Raw genomic sequence first — 23480 nt, forward strand, 5'->3', positions numbered from 1 at the left:
TTCTGGAAGAGGTCTCTTGTCCTTCCTATTCTATTGTCTTCTTCCACTTCCGCGCATTGCTTGTTTAAAAATAATTCCTTATCTCTTCTGGCTAACCTCTGGAATTTTGCATTTAATTGGGCATATCTCCCCCTATCACTGTTGTCTTTTGCTTTCCTTCTTTCTTGGGCTACTTCCAGTGTCTCAGCAGACAGCCATCTTGCCTTCTTGGTTTTCTTTTTCTTTGGGACGTTTTTTGTTGCCACCTCTTGGACAATGTTGCGAACTTCTGTCCATAGTTCTTCCGGGACCCTATCTACTAATTCTAGTCCCTTAAATCTATTCTTCACTTCCACTGCATATTCATTAGGAATATTAGTGAGCTCATATCTAACTGATCTGTGGGTCTTCCCTATTCTCTTTAGTTTGATTATAAATTGTGCAATAAGAAGTTCGTGATCTGAACGACAGTCAGCTCCAGGTCTTGTTTTTACCGTCTGTATAGATGTCCGCCACCTTTGGTTGCAAAGGATGTAGTCAATCTGATTTCGGTGTCAGCCATCTGGTGAAGTCCATGTATAAAGCTGTCTTTTCAGTTGTTGGAAGAGAGTGTTTGTTATGCACAGTGAGTTGTCCTGGCAAAATTCTATCAGCCTATGTCCCACTTCATTTTGTTCTCCTAGACCATGCTTACCTGTAATTCCAGATGTCATTTGACTACCCACCTTGGCATTCCAGTCTCCTGTAACGAAAATAACATCTCTTTTTGGTGTATTATCCAGTAGGTACTGCAGATCCTCATAGAACTGATCTACTTCTGCTTCTTCAGCATCTGTGGTTGGGGCATATATTTGGAGCACTGTGATGTTAAATGGCTTACCCTGAATTCGAATTGAGTTCATTCTATCATTTTTTGGATTGTGTCCAAGCACTGCTTTAGCCACTTTATTATTAATTATGAAGGCTACTCCATTTCTTCTGTGATCCTCTTGTCCACAGTAGTAGATCTGGTGGTGATGTGAAGTGGCCCATTCCAGTCCATTTCAGTTCACTGACACCCAATATATCTATATTTAATCTTGACATCTCACCAATAACCACATCCAATTTGCCCTGGCTCATAGGTCTTACATTCCAGGTTCCTATGGTGTGTTGATCTTTAGAACATCGGATTTGTCGTTCACCACCAGCACCGTCGGCCGCTAGCCATCCTTTCGGCTTTGAGCTAGCTGCGTCATCACATCTGGGGCTAGTTGAACTTATCCTCTGTTCCTCCCCAGTAGCATTTTGACCATCTTCCGACCTGGGGGTCCTATCTTCCGATGGTATACCGACATATCTCTGGTTGTACTGATCCATTTAGTTTTCACGGCAAGAATACTGGGGTGGGTTGCCATTACCTTCCCCAGGGATCGTATTTAGTCTGACCTCTCTACCATGACCTTCCCGTCTTGGCTCATGGCATCCTTGAGGTGCTCAAGCTCCAGCACCACGACATGGTAACGATCTCCTTTGCTGGAGATTCTTAGAGTAGCCCCATTGAAATCAATGGGACTTAAATGATTAGAGATGACCTTTTTGTTGTTTTTGTTCATTTTGAGTTTGGTCATTATGTGTATGCCATGCCACATAAAGTCTAAAGTTCACACTCAAAATCCCATCAATGCTCACATAATATCATGACAGATGGTGGATTCTAATTTTTTCAGGATAAATGGATTTTAGTTATTTAAGCTCTTATGGGTGGATTACTCTGGGAGGCTAGTAGGGCAGTAATTACCTGTGACAGACTAAATAACTGGGAGCCATTATGTAAGTAAGCTATATGTTTCCTTACATAAAACGATTTTATATGTTCTTATAAATAATGTTATGTCTGTTCTCAAAATACTGTAGTTGAGAATACATTTTAACAACATCTGCAAGAAAAGGGGATTATTAGAAGAGAAAGTATGCCCCTTAATAAATTAGAAGAGAAAAAGAGCTTAATGAGATTATAATAATTGAGGTTTTCACATTGTTATTTTAAATTGATATTTTAATTAGAGAGGAAAAAACTCAGTATGGACTATTTGAATATAATTAAAATCTTGAAACTTTAGTTGTTATTTAAGATCATGTTGAGGAAAAGCATAGAAAAAACTTATTAGGAATGAACAAGCTGAGCCCTTATGGATGACCGCCCCCCTGCCCCCTCCCCTCCCCACACTGACCTGGTACGCATGATCACTAGAGCCTACTGCAGCCCATCGATTTTGCGTTACTCACGGCAGCAAACCGGCTTGCCCGGGTTTGCAGGTCACGTAAGCTGTGGCAACTGCCCACCACAGGTTAAATACCCACAGTGGCGGATGGCACTTATTTAAGTCATGGAGGGTGCTGGCGATTGGGCAAACCAGGCCACCATCTCACAGTCCTGGTTTGCATGACATTTGCCCACCTCCACTCTTGTGGTCCTTCACCAGTTCTCCAACAATTTTAAAAAATAAGAGGCTCTGAGATTACGTCTGGAAGTTCCTTTAATACCCTAGGATGCAACTCATCAGGCCGTGAAGGCTTAAATTTATTTAGAGTGGGTAGGAGTTCTCATGCTACCTCTTTACCTATGAGTTGCACCTCACCAAGTGGGCTTCCACTCCTTCCCTACATAATTTAATTTATTTTTGCCTGGTTGAACACAATTTCCCTTGTGAAAGAAGACAGGGCAAATTAGGAGTTGAGTACTTACATCTTTCCTCCTGTTGCCTGCTTTTATTACTCTTATCTTCTGTTTGCAGTGGACTTACCACTTCCTCCTCCTCTTCGTTCTTTTTGTTGTTAACACCTCAGTCAGCCCTAAATTAATTCTGTGCCTTTCACTCCCCTTACAAGTTTTCTCAGCCTCATTTCAGAGTGGCTTGTCCAAACATGGCATGATGGTTTAAGCCTGGCTTGCTTGAAAGAGTGGCTTGTTGTGATGTGCAAACCCAGCACAATGGCTTGGGCATGGCTTGTTTGAAATGGCTACAGAGATGCCTGGCAAAAGGGGCGAAAAACCTGCGCTGCTCCCAATCTCGATTGCTGAACTCTGCCTAGCAACAGTGTGCGCTAGTGCCTCCCCCTCCCTCCTCAGTGCCCTCTGCCCCCGTGCTCCAGCTCAGCGCTTCATTTGACAGCAACTGTCTTTTCCCCCTTGCGAGCCAAGTTTCTCTTATCTTCACTGAGCAACCTTGAAAAAGTTGGGTATTCTTCCTTTATAGCCTGAACGTGATTTAGCAACTATAGTTATATAGCAATATTCCTCTTCCTAGCACAGCTATGTGTGTATGTGAGATTGACTTGCCTCTGGGATAGTATGCAGCCCCAATTTGGGACCATGGGGATTCAGGAGGGGGGATTTCAGCTTTTCTCCCTCCTGCCTTCATGCCAAAATCTCCCTCTCTCACCATGGGGGCGGTTAAAAAAAGGAAAAAATTGAGACATGTACAATTCTCCTGTGCAAGGAGCAACCAAGGTTTTTTAATTAATTAATTAATTAATTAAAATTAAAGAAAAAAAATGAAATCCTCATCCATCTCATCCTAAAAAAACAAGATAAGCCCCCTTCTCTGAAGATTAATGCCACAGATTTCTTCTGTTGTACCACACATACACTCTCACACGTGTGTGTGTGTGTGTGTGAATGAATGCAGGTGCTTCGCAAAGCAATAAAGGGTGGTGAGGAGGGAGAGAATCTCAACACAGCAGGAATATAAATGAGTTGTGCCACAAAGGCCCTTGGGATACATGCTGGGTTAGCAGGTGGGAGGGTGAAGGGGAAAACAAACAATGGCAAGTTGGAGAGCACTTGATCATCCGTCAGCAGCAGTATAGCTTAATGATCAATTAACCAACCCACCATCGCTTGTTTTCAGTGTGGTTTATCTTGACATACAAATATGTAGCCAGTGTCATGTAGCCAGTGTGATTGTAATGGTTTTGTCCACTGTTTTCCAAAGAACTATGGATAAATTGAGAAGTGCAGAGGGTTAAGAGAAGCAAGAGGTGTACAAAATTATGCATGGTATGGAGAAGGTGGATAGGGAGACATTTTTCTCCCTCTCTCAAAACACTAGAACCTGGGGTCATCCCATGAAGCTGATGGGTGGGGAAATCCAGGACAAATAAAAGGATGTACTTCTTCACACAGCGCATAGTTAAATTATGGAACTCACTACCACAGGATGTAGTGAGGGCCACCAATTTGGATGGCTTTAAAAGGGGGTTGGATAAATTCCTGGAGGCGAAGGCTATCAATGGCTACTAGCCCTGATGGTTGTGTGCTATCTCCAGTATTCAAGGCAGTAAGCCTGTGTGCACCAGTTGCTGGGGAACATGGGTGGGAGGGTGCTGTTGCACCATGTCCTGCTTGTTCATCGCTTGGCCACTGTGTGAACAGAGTGGTGGACTAGATGGCCCCTTCGTCTGATCCAGCATCAGGGCACTTCTTATGTTCTTATTGCACTATTCCAACCTTTTCATTTATTGACATAGACGTTGGAAGCTGAACCCATTCATTTTAAATAATATACACTACAAAACCAGGAAGAGAGAGTACTGTAAAAAAAGATCTTAAAAATCAGAAAATGATTTATTATTTTATTTATTTGTATCCCACCTTTCCCCCAACACTGGGCCTCAAGGTGGCTTCAACTGATGCAAATAGAACTGCTGGCTATTTTAATAAGGTGGGATGTGCACCATCTCCATAGTTTATTATAGTATAAACCAGTTATTTTCAAAGTGCTGGTGTGTCCCATATTTTTAGAAAATAGCCATGTTGCTTCTTTGGAATTCTTGGGAAGGCTATGAGAAATTGCTAACTCACCTCCCTCAAAACAATGTAAGATTCCTTGTTATGAAATGCAGATGCCAATATTTAATGATAAATAATTAAGAATTTGGAGATGTCAGTCAAAACTTAAAATCCTATCATTTGGACCAAAGAGTTATTTTGAGTAATGTACAGGTGTGAAACTATTATTCCAGGTCAAAAGTATATCTAAAGTTTTTGCTTATCAGATAATGGGCAAAAGACATAATAAAAAACCTGATATACAGTTGTCTAAAAAAAAGTATACACTTAGGTTTAATTAGAAAATTAGTTATCTTCTCAAAGGTATGATTCATCTTACATAGCCTGGAATGTGTGTATTTAAGCCTTTTTTGTATGTTTTGAATTGTAAAGAATTTTTAGTAAAATGTGATAAGCCCTAAGTTATGAGACAGTAGACAATGCTAACAGTGAGGTCATTTCTACACAAAAAGGTATAAGTATGTACTGATTTTGGAATGAGGGAGCTTCTTATTAGAAGCTCACTAAGCCTGTCAACTGAACAGCGTATTTAAAGCTGAAAAGGAAATGCTGTACTTAGACGAGATATCTCCTTTTAGGCTAGAAGGATTAAAAGTCTAAGAACAAGAAATCTTTAGGAACTACTATTTCCTGTTAAGATATTAAGATCTAAACGTCTTTAGCAATGTTCTCCTATATAATAATAATTTAATTTAATGCAATATGTTATATTTTGATGTTATACTTTGAGAGTATATTTTAATAAAAATGAAAAATCAATCAAGAGATTTTTCCTCTTGCTAATTCTTGTTAGCACAAAACCAGAGCTTGAACCCACCAAGAAAATCTTTGGGGTATACGTTGTTTGAAGTGTATTAATCAGATATAGAGAGTTAACCAGCTGCCAAAGCCTTCCTAAACACTGGAACGAAATTTGAAAAGCATCAACAAAGACCAAATCCATAACGGGTATTGGTCTTTAAAAGCATGGAACCAGGATACTTGAATGTATGCCTGTCTCCACATAGATTGTCCATGGACATGTCCAGACGGGGCAATATCCTGGGGATCATCCCTGTGCATCCACATGACACACGGGATCCTCGGAGCAGAGAGGAATGATCCCTCCCTCCCCCCCAGGATATCGCCCTACCCTTTAATCCCGACTTTTCCCGCATGCAGACACCCTGGGATGATCCCGGAAGCAGGTAAGTCCGGGATCGTCCCATGTCCCTCCCTCTACACTGTATGGTGTAGACCAGGGCTGGGCGGGGGGGGGGGCAGTGGAGCCTATGATTTTGAGGGGACCTACTACGAGTCCCCCTGGGCAAAGTTGCTTGATTTTTCTGTTGTTGATGATGAATTTGCCCAAAGAAAAGCACGTAAAGCATTTCTGAATGCGAAGTGATGTCTTATATACATCTTGAACAAAAGTGCTTGCCATTACCTTTTTTTAATAAATTGTTCTAGTTCATATGTATTTAGAACTGATTAAAAAATACTTAATGAGCAGTTTGAAATGGGGCCTACATTTCCTATCTGGCCCAAGCCAGGTGTCATCAGATAGTGAGAAGAGAGTGGTAGAAGTACACTGCCTATAGAATGCGCTCTTTGTGGAGGTTCACCTGGTACTTACTTTGCCATCACTTGGGCACCAGGCAAAGAACGTCTTTATTTTTCCATGATCTTATTTGGTAAACTGTGATGTTTTTATTGAAGCCAGTTTTTATTTGCTGTTTAGATGTTTTCTCCATAGCTTGTCGTTTCAGCCAAAATGGCTAGTGTTTTTTTATTTTGAATTTAGCTTCTCCATCGTAAACAAAAGAATGATATTCATTTAATTCTCCAAAGCCTTTTCCCTTTTCTTTGAAAAGTTTCCCTGAAATTAGTGTCCTTTGCTGCTGTTGTTTTAAATTCACTAATGACACATTTCAGTAACAAATATTTAGCATTTGCTAATGAAATCCAATTATTTTGAACTCTAATAAGTCAGAGAATTAGGATTTCTGTCAAGCTGTCTAAAATAAAGGCTGCAGTATGATTTTAGATCATTCATTTGGTAATTGTCTGAACTTAAAAGTTGTTGAATAATTTATATGCTGCATAATAGGGATCAAAGTGGTTATTTCCTCTTAAAATAAATACAGCAGGAATTGATGACAGACAAGATCAGAACTGTATTTTTGGGGGTAGTTATATCTTCACATGCATGTTGAATTTTATAAGAGTTTATTCAACCAATTGGGAGTTGTGCAGCCAATTCCAGAGCCTTGCCATAGATAGTGATTCTGCCCCACTGGAACAAAAATGGCTTGAGACTCTACAGAGCACAAATGAGAACCCAAAGACCTCTGTCAATGGGAAAAATCCTGCAGCTTCCTTGAGGAGATAATTTAACAGGGACATGTGTAGAAAATGGAAGGAGGGGCAAAACCATGGAGGACAAATGTAAATTAGTCAAAGCTTGTAAGGAGAATTTTAGGAGAGATAAAGCACAGACTGGCTTCACACACTATGATAACCCAGGGCTCATCTACACTGAGCAGATATTGCACTATAAAAGCCGTATGAAAGTGGTATATAAAAGGCAGGAGCCACACTACTGCTTTATAGTGGTATTGAAGTGCACTGACAACTGTTGGGGCCCATTGACACATACCATATACTGCTTCCATAGTGTTATATCCTGCTTGGTGTAGATGTGTCATGGGCCCCAACAGTTGTCAGTATACTTCAGCACCACTATAAAACAGTAGTGTAGATCCTGCAGTGCACTTCAATACTGCTATAAAGCAGTAGTGTGCCTCCTGCCTTTTATATACCACTTTCATACGGCTTTTATAGTGCAATATCTGCTTAGTGTAGATGAGCCCCTATATTCAAGGGTTGAACATGCACTGTGTTAACCCTGCCACAGTAGCAAACCATCATTTGTTAACCACAAACAACCCTTGAAGAGAAGCCATGGTTTGTTGTTGGGTTGTGAACTGTAGGTTCTTTATAGTTCTTTGGACAACACAATAATCCACATTTCAACAACAACTGCCCAGAGAGCTGATCTCAGGGTTTTAGTAGAATACAAGCTATACACAAGTTGCTAGTGAAATGCAACTACTAAAAAGGCTAATGCAGTCCTAGGCTGCAGAAACAAATGTATAGTGTCCAGAATGCAAGAAATAATGGTGCCACTCTATTCTGCTTTGGTAAAACCTCACCTGAATACTGTACCCAGTTGTGGGCAGCACAGTTTAAGAAGAATATTGAAATAGAATGTGTCCACGGGAGGATAGCAAAGAAGGTGAGGGGTTAGGGGACCAAGTCCTGTGAGGAAAGGTTGAAAGACTTGGAGAAATGATAATTAAGCGTTGATATGATAACCATCTTCATATATTTGAAGAACTATCATATAAATGATGGAGAATTTTTTTCTATTGCTCCAGAGGATAGGACCTGAATCAATGGCTTCAAATTATACAAAAAAGGAGCTAGACTAAAGATTAGGAAGAAGTTCCAGATAGTACAAGCTGTCAACAGTGGAACAGACTCTCTCAAAAGTTGGTGGATTTTTCTTCATTAGATGTAGAAGGCGAGGTCCATTGCCAAACTGATTTCCTAGTGACTTCTAACCAGTCATTTGTTTTCCAAAGCTGCTTTGCCTTTGTACTGATTCAGTTTCTAGTTCTAAATGGGTTGCTCTGGCTTCCTGTTCTAAAACAAGTACCATATACAGTAGTCTTTTCAGACTCTGGACCTAATGGTCCTATGGGAGGTGGGGTAGGTGGGTTACGTAGTCTTATGTATTACTTCCACCCCACGACTCCCACATATAAACAAGCCATGGTTTATGCAAGGGTTGATTAGCCCTCACATAACCCACACTTGCTGTGTTTGAATGAGACATAACCCCGAGTGGGGGGTTGCATTTTCAAAATGGTCGCACTCAGTGCAGCCTCACTTGGGTGGGCTGTCATATCCTGAAAACAGTGTCTCTGTTTTCATCTTTTGTTGGGCGGCTCCTCTTCTTGGTCTCTCCCTGCTGCAGGTCCAAATGTTTATCATTTCATCCAAATGCAGCCATTGTTTAATCACTTTGATCCTCCGAAAGGATGGAATTTTGCAGGTGAAGCCTAGTTTTCTTTTCTTTTAAAATTTATTGGATTTTTTTTAAAAAAATATTGAGTTTGGTGGGGAAAATTATTTGTTTCCTATTCCGTTTTTCTCCATCTGCTCATTCAGATTGAGGAGAGGGAGACAATTTGTACTAGAAAGGAGCCAAATTTGAAATACTGAATTTATATTTGCATGTTTCTACACCTCAAATTTCATAAAACCTTGGCATTGAAATTTCAGTGGAAGAAAAAAATAATTATTAGGGATAAAATTCTGTGAAAGTAGTCAAAAACTGTTGCGGCCAAGATCTGAAATGCATGAGATATGGAAGGTTTTAGACACTTATAATTGTTTCAAGTTTCACTGGTTTCCAAATATAGGTGGATTTGTTTGTTTTAGTGCTTAGCTTTTACCACTTTATTTTCCATACCTTGCTCTTTGACATTATTTTAGTGCTCTCTCTCTCTTTCTTCTATGTAACTTGTAGAGGTTAAAGGTTCTTTTCCAGTTTGGAAAAAGATATAACTCTGTTCTCTGCTGCAATTTGTCCCCAGTCATCCCTGGACGGGGTCAGATAATGAACCTCAGTACTTGATCTTTCTTTCTCCCATTTTCCCCCACAGACTTTAAAAAAAATTTGGGCACGCTGCAGAGCAAAGTTGCAGTCCTGCATGGCATGTTGACTTCATCAGCATGCTTCTGGACCCACGTGGCCATCTAGATGCTATATGGAGAAATCAACATGCCAGGCGTGAGTGGCTTCCTCTGTAGGGCAACTGCACTGTTCCAAAAGTTAAAGGTACAGGGAGAAAGAAAAGGTGCTGCTGGCTGAGGGTGGAGTAGGGCAGGGGTACGCAAGGGGAATGTCGTGAGGGAGTGGAGGAATGGAGAGCCATTGGGTGGGGGAAGACTGTGTTTGAGCCTTCAGTGTTGTGGGGTCCCGGACCTCTACCCGGAGGTCTGGCCCTAGCCACAGCACTTGACCATACATGAAAATAAAACCACTGTCATACGTTAACACTATGCCGTAATTTTCTGAACACAATTGCACTTTCAAGGTGCTGCTCATGACATTCTAACATAGCTGCTGCCAAGACATGTCATGAGAATTGGCCCAATGTATCTCTAGGCCTGGAATGTTTGCAAGGCTCCTCTCAATAGCAACTTTTCTATCGCTGTACTCCTTTGTGTTTATAATCATCTTCATTATTTTATTTATTTATTTATTGCATTTTTATACCGCCCAATAGCCGAAGCTCCCTGGGCGGTTCTTATTCATCATTATTTATGGTTACACACCTGTGTTTCACACCTTCTGTACATTTTGGTGGTATTAACCTTGGAAAGCTAAATTAATCATGTATTATAGAACAATGGGGCAATATCCCACGTTTCCATAACAGTAAATGAAGCAACCTCTTTCATGGATACTTATTTAAAGCTAATGAAATGCACAGTAATTCAAAATAGTAGGAATACATATGGAAATAACAATGAACTGTAGCTTGGGTGTATAAGTGTCGACACCCATTGTGTTACTGTAGATCAGAACAAAAGCTGGTGAGACAAACTGTTGATGCCGCAAATTATATGTTTAAGCTTCTCTGATCATTATATGCAGAGGATCTCATAGATTAGGAAATTTCAGAAAAAGAAAAAAGTGAACTAATATTAGATGGCTGCAGCTGTTCTTACTTATTGTAACACTTTCTGTGCGCGCTATTACTTTTCCAAGTAAAAAGTCAATTAATTTCCAGACTTTAAACTATTTGCTCATATTTAACATACCATCTGAGTGCAAGGTAAATTGTAACTTTTTCTCAGCTTATGCAATATGAAGCTAACACAACTAAAGAAACCATTATCTTTATTCCCACCCCACCCCCTCCCAATTTATTGGTCATAGTTCTAACCAGGAAGTAAGACCTAAATTCTCTCAAAAGAGCATACTTTCAGTTAGGGTTGTTTGGGATTATAGTCAATGTCTTGTTGCTTCTGATTTTTAAAATAGTAGCATAAGAATGTACTCCTGAGTTCATACTATCTCTACTTCAGAATAAAATATTACAGTGTGAAACATGTTCTATACATCTTGAGTCTGAAGGCATTTTTTTATTTACATTTTTTAGATTTAGGCTTCAGTCTTAGATCCACTTAGCTGGTAATAAGCCCCATTGAACTCATTAGGTCTTACTTCTGAATGGGTATGTATAGAATTTCACTAAGATCAATCCTATGTTGGTGCCCTGGGTGCTTGTAAGCCCCCGAACTCAGGAACTTACATCCAATGCAGGGCAAACAGAGGATGGAGGTGATCTTCTCCTCCATGCATCCTACTTATTTGGCTAGACATCCAATTTATTTATTTTATATATTTATTTACAATATTTATATACTGCTCCCCGTTAAAAATTTCAGAGTGGTGTACAAGATATAATAAAATAAAAACAGAATAAAACACTTTAAAATAGATTTTAAAAGAAACAAAAGGTACAGTAAACCGTAGCTGGTCATTAAGGAAAGGCTTCCTGGAATAATGACGTTTTCAGGAAGCGCCGAAAGGAATACAAGTTGGCACCTGCCTGACCTTCAGAGGCAGGGAATTCCATAGGAAGGGGGGCTACCACGCTGAAGGCTCCTCCCCTGGTGGACTCCAATCGGAGGATGGGTCTATGTGGAACCACCAGGAGCATGCCCTCAGATGACCTCAGTGTCCAGGCAGGTTGGTAGGGGTGAAGGCGCTCTCTCAGGTATCCTGGTCCCAAGTTGTTTAGGGCAGCTGTCTAGCTGGGGGCTGCGGAGCAGGAGGAGCAGAGGCCTTGCATCACATAGGGAGTTGTCTAATTCAGCTTCTGCAGTCTCTTTCCCTCCACACCCCCGGGAATGCCCCATTTTCACCTTCTTCATGCTCAGTTTTATGAACACGGAGAGGCAGCCACTGCAGTTCACTACGAGTAGGAGAGGAGGGGAGCACGGTTTCCTGGCTCTGAGCTTGGAGCGCTGTCTCTGAACTTGGAGCCAGAAAACCAAAAAACCCTAGTGGACATAGGATTGCTCCGACTGTCAGTAATGTAATGTTGAATATAATGGGGTTAATAATTCTGGAAAACATGATCATTTTAGAACTGAAGAGTTGTTGTTGTTTTTAAAAAAGAAATAGTTGTAATGTTCTTGTGTAGATTATGATCATTGATGGCACAATTCAACACGACGTTTTGAATTTGGGAAGAGCTAGTATTTAAATATTAGTTCATGTGCATGCTTACTTAGAATACAGTCTCATGTATTTTAAACTTTAAAAATATGCTGGAAGTGACTTGTTTCTGCGTAGAAATGTGTTTAGGATTGATGTGCATGTATTCTGCCTCTTCCCCCATGAATATAGTTTGGTGATTTGTACACAGATCAAATGTATATAATCGCATGCCCAGAGACATACATGCAAGAAACTAAAAATTCCATTGTTTCAGGGAATGTAAATTATTTTCAGAATTTCAGAAATTGAAAAGGGATAAGTGGAAGGAGAAAATGTTGGGCTGGTGCCAAGCGATAGCTCGTAATCCTCACAGACTCCCAAACAGCACAAGAACCCCTGAGGTCACAGGTGATGCTTCACATATCTCTGCCTTGGTGAGTGGATGATCTATTTCATGATGATGGCATGTGCAACAACCACAACAAAACATTCAAAGCCAACAACCCTTGGAAGTTGCTAAAATCAGTTTTACACTTTGTAATCTGAAATAACTTTGGCTTTTGTATGCTACTTTTTGTTTTGTTTTGAATGCACTGCATCTGTTCAGTGTTGATGTTTCCAGTTTTGTCACCTTTCGTTGCCTTATCTTTTGTCTTGCATGCTGTAGCTATTGAAATAAGTTTGCTGTTCTGTGAAGTAAAAATATAGAGCTGCACTCTTTAACCCCTATTCAATCAAACAAACAATCATTTTCAACTGCTTCAACTATATTGTTAAGATATAAATGTCTCCTGCTACGAACATACATAACATTCCGGTTATTTTACGTGTCCTTCAATGCATGACATGAACAGCAGGCATCTATTTAAAAGTGCTGTTTTGCTTGTTTGTAAGCCTGCCTATCATATGAACAAATAAGAAAAATGCATTCTAGAAATATTATTCTTTTTCACATCTTCCATATGGTGGATGATATCTGGGTTTGAAAGCCTAACCACAGATGGGGTAAGTTACATTCCATTCTTGTGTGTGTATTTTAAAGCACAAATTATATGACTTGGAAATATGACTTCACAAAGCAACAGTTGTTTCTTGAAGGAATATACTGATATAATCAAGAAAGTGAATTAATACAACCAATATTTTGCTGTCCTGAATGTTAATAAAAATAAATGCAATCTATTTAGTCTGAAAATTATTTGCTGTCTTGTTTTTCCATTCTGAAGTCTAATTTATTTACTTGGTAGATGCTGATACTTCTAGACTCTTAGCAGCCACTTCTATTTTGTAAGGAGTGGGAATGGTCCTTGAGTTTCTACCTAAATGCCACTTCCATATGAGCTGCTGTTCGAAGATTCCTTATGAGATCCAGATCACTCTTACTCATAGTACCGTTATCACAAAGTTCCTGCAACTATTGTGTGTGCAAATGATTCCTAGTTTTTCGTTAAAGAAACTGTTTGTGCAAGTTCATACTACTGTCAGTGAAATCTATGGTATTTAAATATTTTGCAAAGATTCAGGAGGCTGCATCTGTCTAAAGTTCCTGGTACTTGATAGCGCAAAGCTATACATGTTTGTTAAGAAGTAAGCCCCTATACACACAGCCATATGTGTACAGCAGTCTTCCCCAACCTGGTGCCCTCCCGATGTTTTAGACTACAACTCCTAGCAGCCCCCTGTCACCATGGCCAGTGGTCAGGGCTGATGAGACTTGTTTTAGCCCATGACTGCTGGCCATGGTGACAGGGGGCTGCTAGGAGTTGTAGTGGGATGGCACCAGGTTGGGCAACCCTTGCGTATAGGATTGCAGCCTAAATTCCTCAGAAGTTTTGCCAGCTGCTTCTTAGCCTAATCCCCAGGAAGCAGCAGTGTCAATACAGTGGAGAGGTTGGTTATATGCCATATACTCACTTGTCACAGTGGCCACAGCTTAGTTCATTGGATCTTTTGCTTGAATGATGCACTCTCTTTCAGCCTGTTCATTTTGTCTTGACACAGTTGCATTAGTAGATAGAGAGTTAAGGGGGAGGTAGAAAACCAGTTCTAGGTCTTCCCATTTACTCATTTGTTAGCTGTAGAATTGGCATAAGAGGATTTTGGAGAAAGCGTATATGTCCTGCACTGGCATGTCTTGAGCTGAGAGCTCTGATGCACATAAACAGCACTGCACAAGCAAGGCCTGCCCCACTCATTTTAGTACCAAGAGGATTGATAGCAGTATGTAGGTTTGAACTGTGGCAACTTGTACGTGTGTGTTCTTTAATATTGGTTGTTCTTTTGCTGTACTAAAACAATATTTTATAATGGACATTTTAGGGTATATAACTGGCAGGCTAACTTGTAATATTTTGCAATATCTGATATGTCTGAAGTACCTGTAATTAGAATATTTTATTTATTTATTAAGACATTTGTATCCCACCTTATATCACAAGGATCTCAGGGTGGCGTACAGATAAAATCATACAACCAATATAAAACAATAAATATGCACAGCTAAATACAAATTAAACTATTAATACACTAAAAACAGTACAGAATTTTAAACCAGTAAAAACAATTAAAACTATGTACAGGCTTGGTGAATTCATTACGCATTTTATTTGGCTGCCTTCTCAGTTGTTTTGTCGAGGGCATTTAGTGAAGAGAGCCATTTATTCTACGTGAAATTCTTCCCAGTTTCTTGCGTTAAAAGTGATAGAGAATTGTGGCTTCAGTCAAAACAAATGATATGTCAGCTTTCACACTTTGCTTTTCTTTGCCTTCAGTTATGTTTAATATTTTTAGCGTTTTACATGAGACAGGCATATCAAGTCAAGCATTACTAAAGAGCTGTCAAGAAGAAACAATGGTACAGGGAATGGGAAAGAAAGAAACAGCCCTTCAGTTGTTGAAACATGGACCGACATCAAAACAGAAAAGTGAATAATTTTTAAAAGGGTTCCTAAGGCAGGTGACAGTGAAGCAAGCTGGGATGAAATCTGAGGTTGTCACACAGAGGAGGGCCAGGATCTCTTCTCGATCATCCTAAACTGCAGGACATGGAATAATGGACTTAAGTTACAGGAAGCCAGATTCTGGCTGGACATCAGGAAAAACTTCCTGACTGTTAGAGTACTACGACAATGGAACCAGTGACCTAGGGAGGTCATAGGCTCTCCCACACCAGAGGCATTCAAGATGCAGCTGGACTTCCATCTGTCAGGTATGCTTTAAGGTGGATTCCTGCATTGAGCAGGGGGTTGGACTCGATGGCCCTTCCAACTCTACTATTCTATGATTCTATGAGAGCAAAAGCAAACTTTCTAGGAGGCTTTCTGTATCCTGATATATCTGCCTGAGATTTGAGATCTGTTAGAGGAGCCCTCCTCTGCATCCCACCACAGTGAGACATACATTTTGGTGAGACGTGGGAGAGGGCTTTCTGTGTTGAGACATCCTGGTTGTGGAATGCCCTCTTTTTGGAAGTCCAACTGGCGCCGACATTGGCCTTGTTTCGGCACAAAGTTAAAACTTTATTCTCTCAATATTTTAACACTTAATTTTAACTTAAATTTAAATCTTACTGTTTTAACTCTGTATTTTAATCTTATATCAATTTTGCTGTGTGGTTTTATCCTGATTGTGCTTTTTATACTGTATTTTGTAATTGTGCTTTTAACCTGTTGGTTGTTTTATTGTGGTTTTAATTTTTGTGAACTGCCCAGAGAGCTTCGGCCATTGGGCGGTATAAAAATGTAATAAATAAATAAATAAATAAATAAATATAACGTGGCCTCTTATCAAAGTTTTTGAGGGCTAAAAGCTGCACATAACTTTAATTGTTTGTATTGCTTTTAAATTTTCTACTGTTTTCAGCTTGTTAGTAGTTGAATATGTTTTTATTTGTGTACATTATTTATTGTTTTATACTGTTTGAATTGATTTTATCTGTACGCTTCCCTAAGATCCCAATGTTAGAGGGTGGGATACAAATGTTTAAATAAATAAATACTTTTTGTTGGTCAAATGCCCCTGTTTACAGAAAACTTTTGCTAGTGATTTCTTGTCCTCTCCCCCCACTTCTCTCATCCATGCTCTGTATGGCAGAGAGAACTATTGACACATGAGCACTAGAAACTGGCCAAGTCTGTACTTCTATGTCTGAAAGAGAATGAAAGCACATGTCAGGAGGGAAAGGACCAAGATAAGTTAGTCTGCTTCATCTTCTCTGCCTCCTACGTTCTTCTCTTGCCTTATCTCCCCACAAGCCATTCAGACAGCATAAAGGCTCTGTGGTATCTGAAATGGTTTGGAAAGGGAGAGGAATATTCCCTTCTTTTCTCCTGCTTCTTCACTCCTCCTCTCTCTCTTGCTCTCCAAATCATTTCAGACAGCACAGATTAGGAGAAACACAGGTGCCACTCTTAGGCACCAGAGCACTGGTAATTAGGCTAACCTTCTGGAGCAGTAATTAAATACATAACTCAGTACCTGTTAAAATGTATGGGGTAAATGGTTAAATTTTCCACAGATTTCATGTGTTGCCAGTCCAACTGTGTTGTTTTCCTGGAAAGAGTAGAGTTGTACTGAAAATCAAAATCTAGTAACAATAGTAAACATTTGAAATTGTCATTAGCATACAGATGAAGGCCTAGCTCTTGATGGAGTGTCACTATTTTACGTGTAACATTTAGTGCACTTGCATCAGTATTGCATCCTGGTTGCACGTCACACACTAAAATCAAAGTTTCAACTGACAAATCCTTAAACAATCTTGATAACGGATATTAATTAAAAAAACAACAACACCCCAGCACTTTGATTCCTTATTTTTCTCCAGTGTGGCCTGAAATGTGACATACATGAGTCTTTCGGCTGAACTCTTTGTCACATGTGGACATTAAGGACATATAGAGAAGAGCTCTCAGCCATCAAGCTTTTCCTGCCAGATTATCCCATAGTACTGAGACAAACACTAGAAGCAAAAACAAGGTACCTGCAGAGCAAACAAGTTCTTATGGTTCAAGCTAATGCAGCAATCCATTTTGGTGATGCACTAATTATTTTCTTATTTAAGCAAATGTGGATAATGATTACATTAAGTGGGATAGAAGCTTGTGACTCCATTTTAGTGACTAGAGATCTGCAGAATTAGTGGGAAATATGCAGAATTCCATGCCAAAAAATAACCCCTTCTTGAAATCTAGTTAAGGTTTTATTCTAGTGTGGTGCTGGGGTTTAGCTTTATGTTTATGCAACAAAATTTAGCAATTCTGTAATCTTTTAAATAAAGAGGTCCCATTTTTTACTCTAAACATCCAATTCACCCACTTCCCACACAGCTTGCCATTCTTTCTGAATGATGTTTTCTCTGTTAGGTTAGATATAAAATGCTGCTTCTTTTGCAGGGCTGAATGAATGTTCTGCAAATCAGTATAAACAGCACTATTTAATACTCATAATAAAACAGTACGCCGTTTGTTGTTTCTTAACAATGTGTGTGTCTATACAGTTAGGAATATCAGAGTGTATGCATAAACTCATTTTGTTGCCTTGGCAACCGCATTGTTCAAGATAGCTACTTGATGGCATCATGGTTTTAAAAGACATTGCCTTGTTGGTATAGCTGGCACACAGAATGCTGCATGATTAAATGCTTCTTGAAGATGAAGAGGATCCGTTATCTCTGTTCCTTATTTACATGAAGATTTTTGTTTCTTGTATATATGTTCTAGTGGGTGAAGGAAACACCTAGTCTTTTACCATGTTATAAACATTCTCAGACTGAACTAGGGGCATATTGAAACTACCCATGTTTCATTGCTGGCCCTAATTCTCTCTGCTTCTATTGACCTACTTATTTTTGGCATATTTTCAATGAATAATTCAATCAATCATCAATCAAAGGTTATTATATAGTCACAGGCCTGTTCAACAAAGACACACCAAAATCAATTTAGCATAAGATAAATTACAATGTATAGGCTCAAATAATAATATTTTAAGATCACCAGGATATAAAAATATAATGTGCTAAACTAAGATGAATGTAAGTGGATTGAACTGATAAATAATTACGATATATAAACTAAAATGTATACATTAATAATTAGGATATAAAAATTAAAATATATGGTCGAGGGTTTGGGTTTAGGAAGAAGGAATCCTTTTGACCCTATTCAGGCAACACACTAAGCCATGGTGGTTAAGCATTTTGAGCAAAATATTATGGCTATGGCTTAGTGTGTCATGTGAATCATGACTTGGCATGTTGTGTGCACCATTCCTAACCATGGTGGCTACATTTCCTTTAAATTTTCCTTTTTTATTGTGAATATTAACGAAACAGAACAAAAATATATTGTGAAAAAGAAAACATTACATATATAGAAATATCATTGTTATTCAGCAGGTATACTATTAAAAAAAGATGGGGGAGAGTCATGCCTAGGTTTCAAGAAAAGCAGACCATATAGCCATGTATTTAGCCACACACAAATCACATCTATATAACACCCATTCAAATGTTGATAGCATTAATCCTCAATCCATTGCATTATGGGAGACTAATAAGCTGTTATTAAAGCCCAAAGACCACTCTAGAGCAAGATTAATGTTGGTCACCCCAATCCTCTCAGAATTGGCCTCTTCAGTCTCCTCAATCCCCTTTTCAGTCTCTTCGATTCCCAACTCATTGCCTGCTCCTTCAAAGAACTGTGTGATCTTTGTTTGGACTTTCCATTTCTTACATCCTCCCGTAATGGAGAGGGTAGGAGGGAGTCCAAGCATTTTATAGCCAGTCCTGGTTAATACAATTTCTTTATCGGGAGCTAATTACCTGCTAAAGAGTTGGCAAGGGGCAGAGGCAAAGGCTGGCTAGGGGTGATTTTAGCGACTTTGAGTCAACTCCATTGGAAGTAGCAGCAACTTAAATTCCTTTCCTCACCGTCAATCTTCTCTGTTTAGTCCATTATGGGAGATGAGCATTTGTCCTTCCAATGTGATATCTTGTAGCTGTCATAAAGGCTCTGAAAATCCATTTGTGCTGACAATGTGTTAACTTCCAGAAAATCGGTAGGTAGTTTAGGAGGGACATGTACATCATTCTATATTAAAGTTTTCAGTACAAAGTTTATCCTTATTATAACCTCCTCCCAAAGGGGGGCAACTACTAGGCATTGCCAAAAAGATATGAATTAAAGACGCATTAGGTGTGTTACATCTCCAACAGTTATATAAGTTATACAAACCCTTATTGAAAAGATGTTGTAGAGTCCAATAAATCTGAAACAAGATTTTTTTTGCTGACGTAGCCTAAGATCTATAGAAGCTTCAGATAAGACTCTAAGACAACAATCCATTGATTAGGCAAAATAGGACACTCCAATTCTCTATTCTCTATATTGAGGGGATTATTTATTCTAATATGTCGAGAACTGAGTGCCATCCATTTGGGAAGAGATTCTAATCATAAAGATTCCAAAACTGACCAGGATGGCAAATCTAAACAGACCGGAAAAGACCAAAACTTAGTACAAGCCAATAAGTAGACTCCATGATATAAAACAAAGTCTCGAAAACCAAAGTCACATTCTTTAATTGGAAGTTGCATCTGTTTCAAAGATATTCGGGGTGAGGAAGAACCCCAGAACAAAATACGAAACAAAGCATTAAGTTGTTGGAAATATTTGCCAGGTATAAGTAAAGGAATCCTGCAAATAACATAGAGAATTCCATGTATAATATTCATTTTAAGTGTGTTGACTTTACCCCATAAACTCAGCTTTAATGGTGCCAAACTGTTTATATCTTGTGCAATCTCGTTAATCAACTTATTCAAATGTATTTTAATCAATTGAGATATATATCTGGGAATGAATATTCCCACATAGGTAATAAAATTAGGGCATCAGCGAAATTGACCATTAGCCAACACACTAGAAAATATGCTGTCTCCAATCGGCATCAATTCAGACTTTGACCAATTAACTGAATATCTAGACAAAGCAGGAATAGGTGCCTGGAGTTTAGAAATAAACAATAAAAGATCATCAGCATAAAGAATAATTTTAAATTCTAATTCAGTCTGCACAGTCCTGTGAACACTACTGTTCTGTCGAATTGCGCAAGCCAGGGCTTCCATACATAGATCAAATATCAATGGGGAAAGTGTACATCCTTGCCTAGTACCTCAACCAAGCTACATAACCACTGTTTAAACATGCTCACTAACCATTTGCTGCAAAAGGGTTAGCGGCCTAACCATGGCTTGGTCTGTTGTCTGAACAGGCCCTTTATGTGCCTTTCAATGCATTTTACCTTAGTGTCATTGTAACCTGGGGTACCAATAGTAGCTTACAATTTTCTCACAAGCCTAGGGCATACCTTCTTTCATTCAAGGATTTCTTAAGCGAGGCAAGTTTCCCATAATACATGAAGACTATCGGAGCCAGTGAAGTTTCTTTTCTGGGGCAAATTGCAGCTTTGTGTGTGTACACAGGGGAGGGGGCAAATTTTCAGTGTGGTTGAGGTCTGGGGAAAGATCGAAACTCCATGATTCTCTTCTTGATTGCCCCCTGCCTTTGTGGGTTCTATTTAAATGTTAAATACTTTATATGTTAATTGCATTGATGCGATTAATGTAGTTTTTACTTTTGCCCTATATTAACAGAGAAGTTAGCAAGCCTTACTTAAAGCCCCAGGTGCAGCAAATACTACAGAGAAGCACATTTTTACTCCCAAACAATGAAGTATTTATTAAGGACAAACAGTATTCAGAAGCATGTTGGGGAAGAAATATAAATATAAAGCCTATCGTTATTTTAGGCTCACCTGGCGCCAACATTGTTATCTTTTCGGCGCCGGGTCAAGACTTTTCTCTTCTCCCAGGCATTTAACAGCATTTAACAGCATATGCTGAGTTTTTGACTGACCCTAGAATAGTTGTTTTTAAATGGATATTGTCTGTTTTTGTTTGTATTTTATGCTTTTTATGGTTTAACATTTTTTATATATTTTTTTAATGTTCACTGTTTTTAACTTTTGTAAATTAATAATAATAATAATAATAATAATTTAATACTTCTCCCGGTTCATTTAGATGGAGAAAGTAGACACAATAATGTAAAAGGAGCTGCTTGCATTTTAGTTTACCAGGCTCATTTGCCATCACAAGACAGCCTCTTTGTCCATGCTAGGAGCAAGTGTTAAAAGCTCACATGTCCCTCGGTTGTCTGTAACCTGGTTCTAGGGTACCTGTGTATGAAAAACTGTCAATTTGGGACTTGAAATAGCACAGCAGAATTTTGGTTTGATCCAAATTCAGGTTCAGTTTATATTTATATCCCAAATTATGTAGAAGTAGTTTGCAAAAGATTAAATTGTCTTGGAGGTGCCATAGTAGCACATACCATATTACTATGTGTTTACAGGTTGATGTATATTAGTTTCTCATGCAATTTCAGTTAATATGTTGGTAAAAATAAGAGAGAGAGAGAGAGAGAGAGCGAGCAAGCCATATCTGAAGGTTCTCTGTTGCATTACAGAAGGGTAAAAGATCACAATCTTCCTTTTATTTGTGAAAATCTGTTGTAGAAAATTAGTAAGTCAGGCAGGGCCAAGCAATTAACCTGCCTGTTGGAAAAGGTGAAAAGGGTTATTCTCATCATAGCTCACTAGAGCCTTCTGTCTCATTGTACATGCAATTAATTTGAGCAAATACATCGTTATCTATTCCCGCAACAAGGTGCAGTTTTGATTTTATACTGTAACTCCTGGCATGTAATTCTGTTATGATGCACCTCTCTCTCTCTCTCTCCCCTCTGCCTCTCTTTTTCTCTCTCTTTCTTTTTATTGTGTTTTCAACTGCTGCTGCTTTTGTTGTATTAATTATTTTAGTTGCTGTTTTGATTTTTTGTAAACTTGAAATAATTTGATAAAAGGATATAAATGTTTACAATCTATAAATTAAATAATACGTTGAGTGTTGAACAGTAATGATGAATAGATACAACACAGCAGCATGTAACAAAATACCCCTGTAACTTTTATATTAAGGAAATTCGTCATTTGAACTCTTCAGCTAGCTCTTAATAATTCTAAAAGTATCAAAGCAATCCAGGTGTGTGTTTTTTACACTTCCTAAGATGTCACAGTGATGGATATAGCATTGAAAAATAAATCATAAGCCAGGTTGAAGAAGAACTGAGTGCATACAAGCCTTTTTATGCCTTGTATGCAGTGCCATGAACTATATGAAAGTGTTTAAAAGCCTGCATAGTTTGCAGGGAGTCATATTTCACCCATCCTGTCCTAGAGTTTACTAAAAGAACCTAAAGCAGAGATGCACAACGTCCAGGGTTCTGGGGGCCAATTCCAATCCTCTGGATCCCTGCCCAGGTGCACCGCTGCAGTGTACCACCAAATTTCAACATCATTATTGTCAAAACAGTTGGCAATTTGCTGCTGAATTTCTGTGGCAAACCACAATAGTGGCCTAAAAAAATCCAACTTTAGCTAAATTTAACCGAAGGCTTTGATGCTAAATTTAATAGAATCATAGAATAGTAGAGTTGGAAGGGGCCTATAAGGCCATCAAGCCCAACCCCCTGTTCAATGCAGGAATCCACCTTAAAGCATCCCTGAGAGATGGTTGTCCAGCTGCCTCTTGAATGCCTCTAGTGTGGGAGAGCCCACAACTTCCCTAGGTAACTGGTTCCATTGTTGTACTGCTCTAACAGTCAGGAAGTTTTTTCCTGATGTCCAGCCGGAATCTGACTTCCTTTAACTTGAGCCCATTATTCCATGTGAGCCCATTATTCTGTGGGCTCACAGAATAATTGTCTTTTTTTAGGCCATTGTCATGTTTGCTGCTGAAATTTGACAGTAAATCACTGATTGTTTTGCTGCTGCTTCCACCACAGCAACAAATTTGGTAGCGGCAGGGCCTCACACTTAAAGCCAAGGGTAGCACATTTAGCCCTTGGGTCTCATGTTGCCCTCTTGTGACATAAAGGATATTTGAAAAACCTTACCATTTTTCTTTAAAAACAAATCACTTTATACTGTTTCTGTTAACTTCTACCACATACAAAGTATAGTTCTTCTTCCATAAAGATCAGTGTAATTTAAAGAAATGGTCCCACAGAACTTTTCCTGGTACCACAGGGGAATGATTTTAAACCTGTGTATTGTCCTCAGGTTCCATTTTCTCGTTAAAGTGTGGGTTTTTCTTTCTTTCTTGTTCTTTGTTTCATGTCTTTCTAATAGCTTAGATGTAATTACTAGCATCTGGTCCCACTGATTTTTACATTTCTACTCCTTGGTTTTTACATTGTTATCACTCAAGTTCCAGACATTCTGTTTGGAACTTGACTTTTATTACTCATTTAGCAGAGA

The 23480-nt window shown here is 39.0% G+C and overlaps 1 protein-coding gene across 2 annotated transcripts in view; it reads left to right on the top strand.

Moving 5' to 3' along the window:
- Positions 1–23480, top strand: part of MARCHF1 (membrane associated ring-CH-type finger 1) — a 177689-nt gene that overhangs the window by 43719 nt on the left and 110490 nt on the right. For both annotated transcript variants that reach the window (XM_063136100.1, XM_063136099.1), the window contains exon 2: positions 12393–12532. In XM_063136100.1, coding sequence (XP_062992170.1) covers positions 12431–12532 — 102 coding nt within the window. In that variant the 5' untranslated portion in view covers positions 12393–12430. The remainder of the gene's footprint in view (positions 1–12392; positions 12533–23480) is intronic.

The sequence above is a fragment of the Elgaria multicarinata genome, chromosome 10 (assembly GCF_023053635.1).
Source record: "Elgaria multicarinata webbii isolate HBS135686 ecotype San Diego chromosome 10, rElgMul1.1.pri, whole genome shotgun sequence".
Taxonomy (NCBI): Eukaryota; Metazoa; Chordata; class Lepidosauria; order Squamata; family Anguidae; genus Elgaria; species Elgaria multicarinata.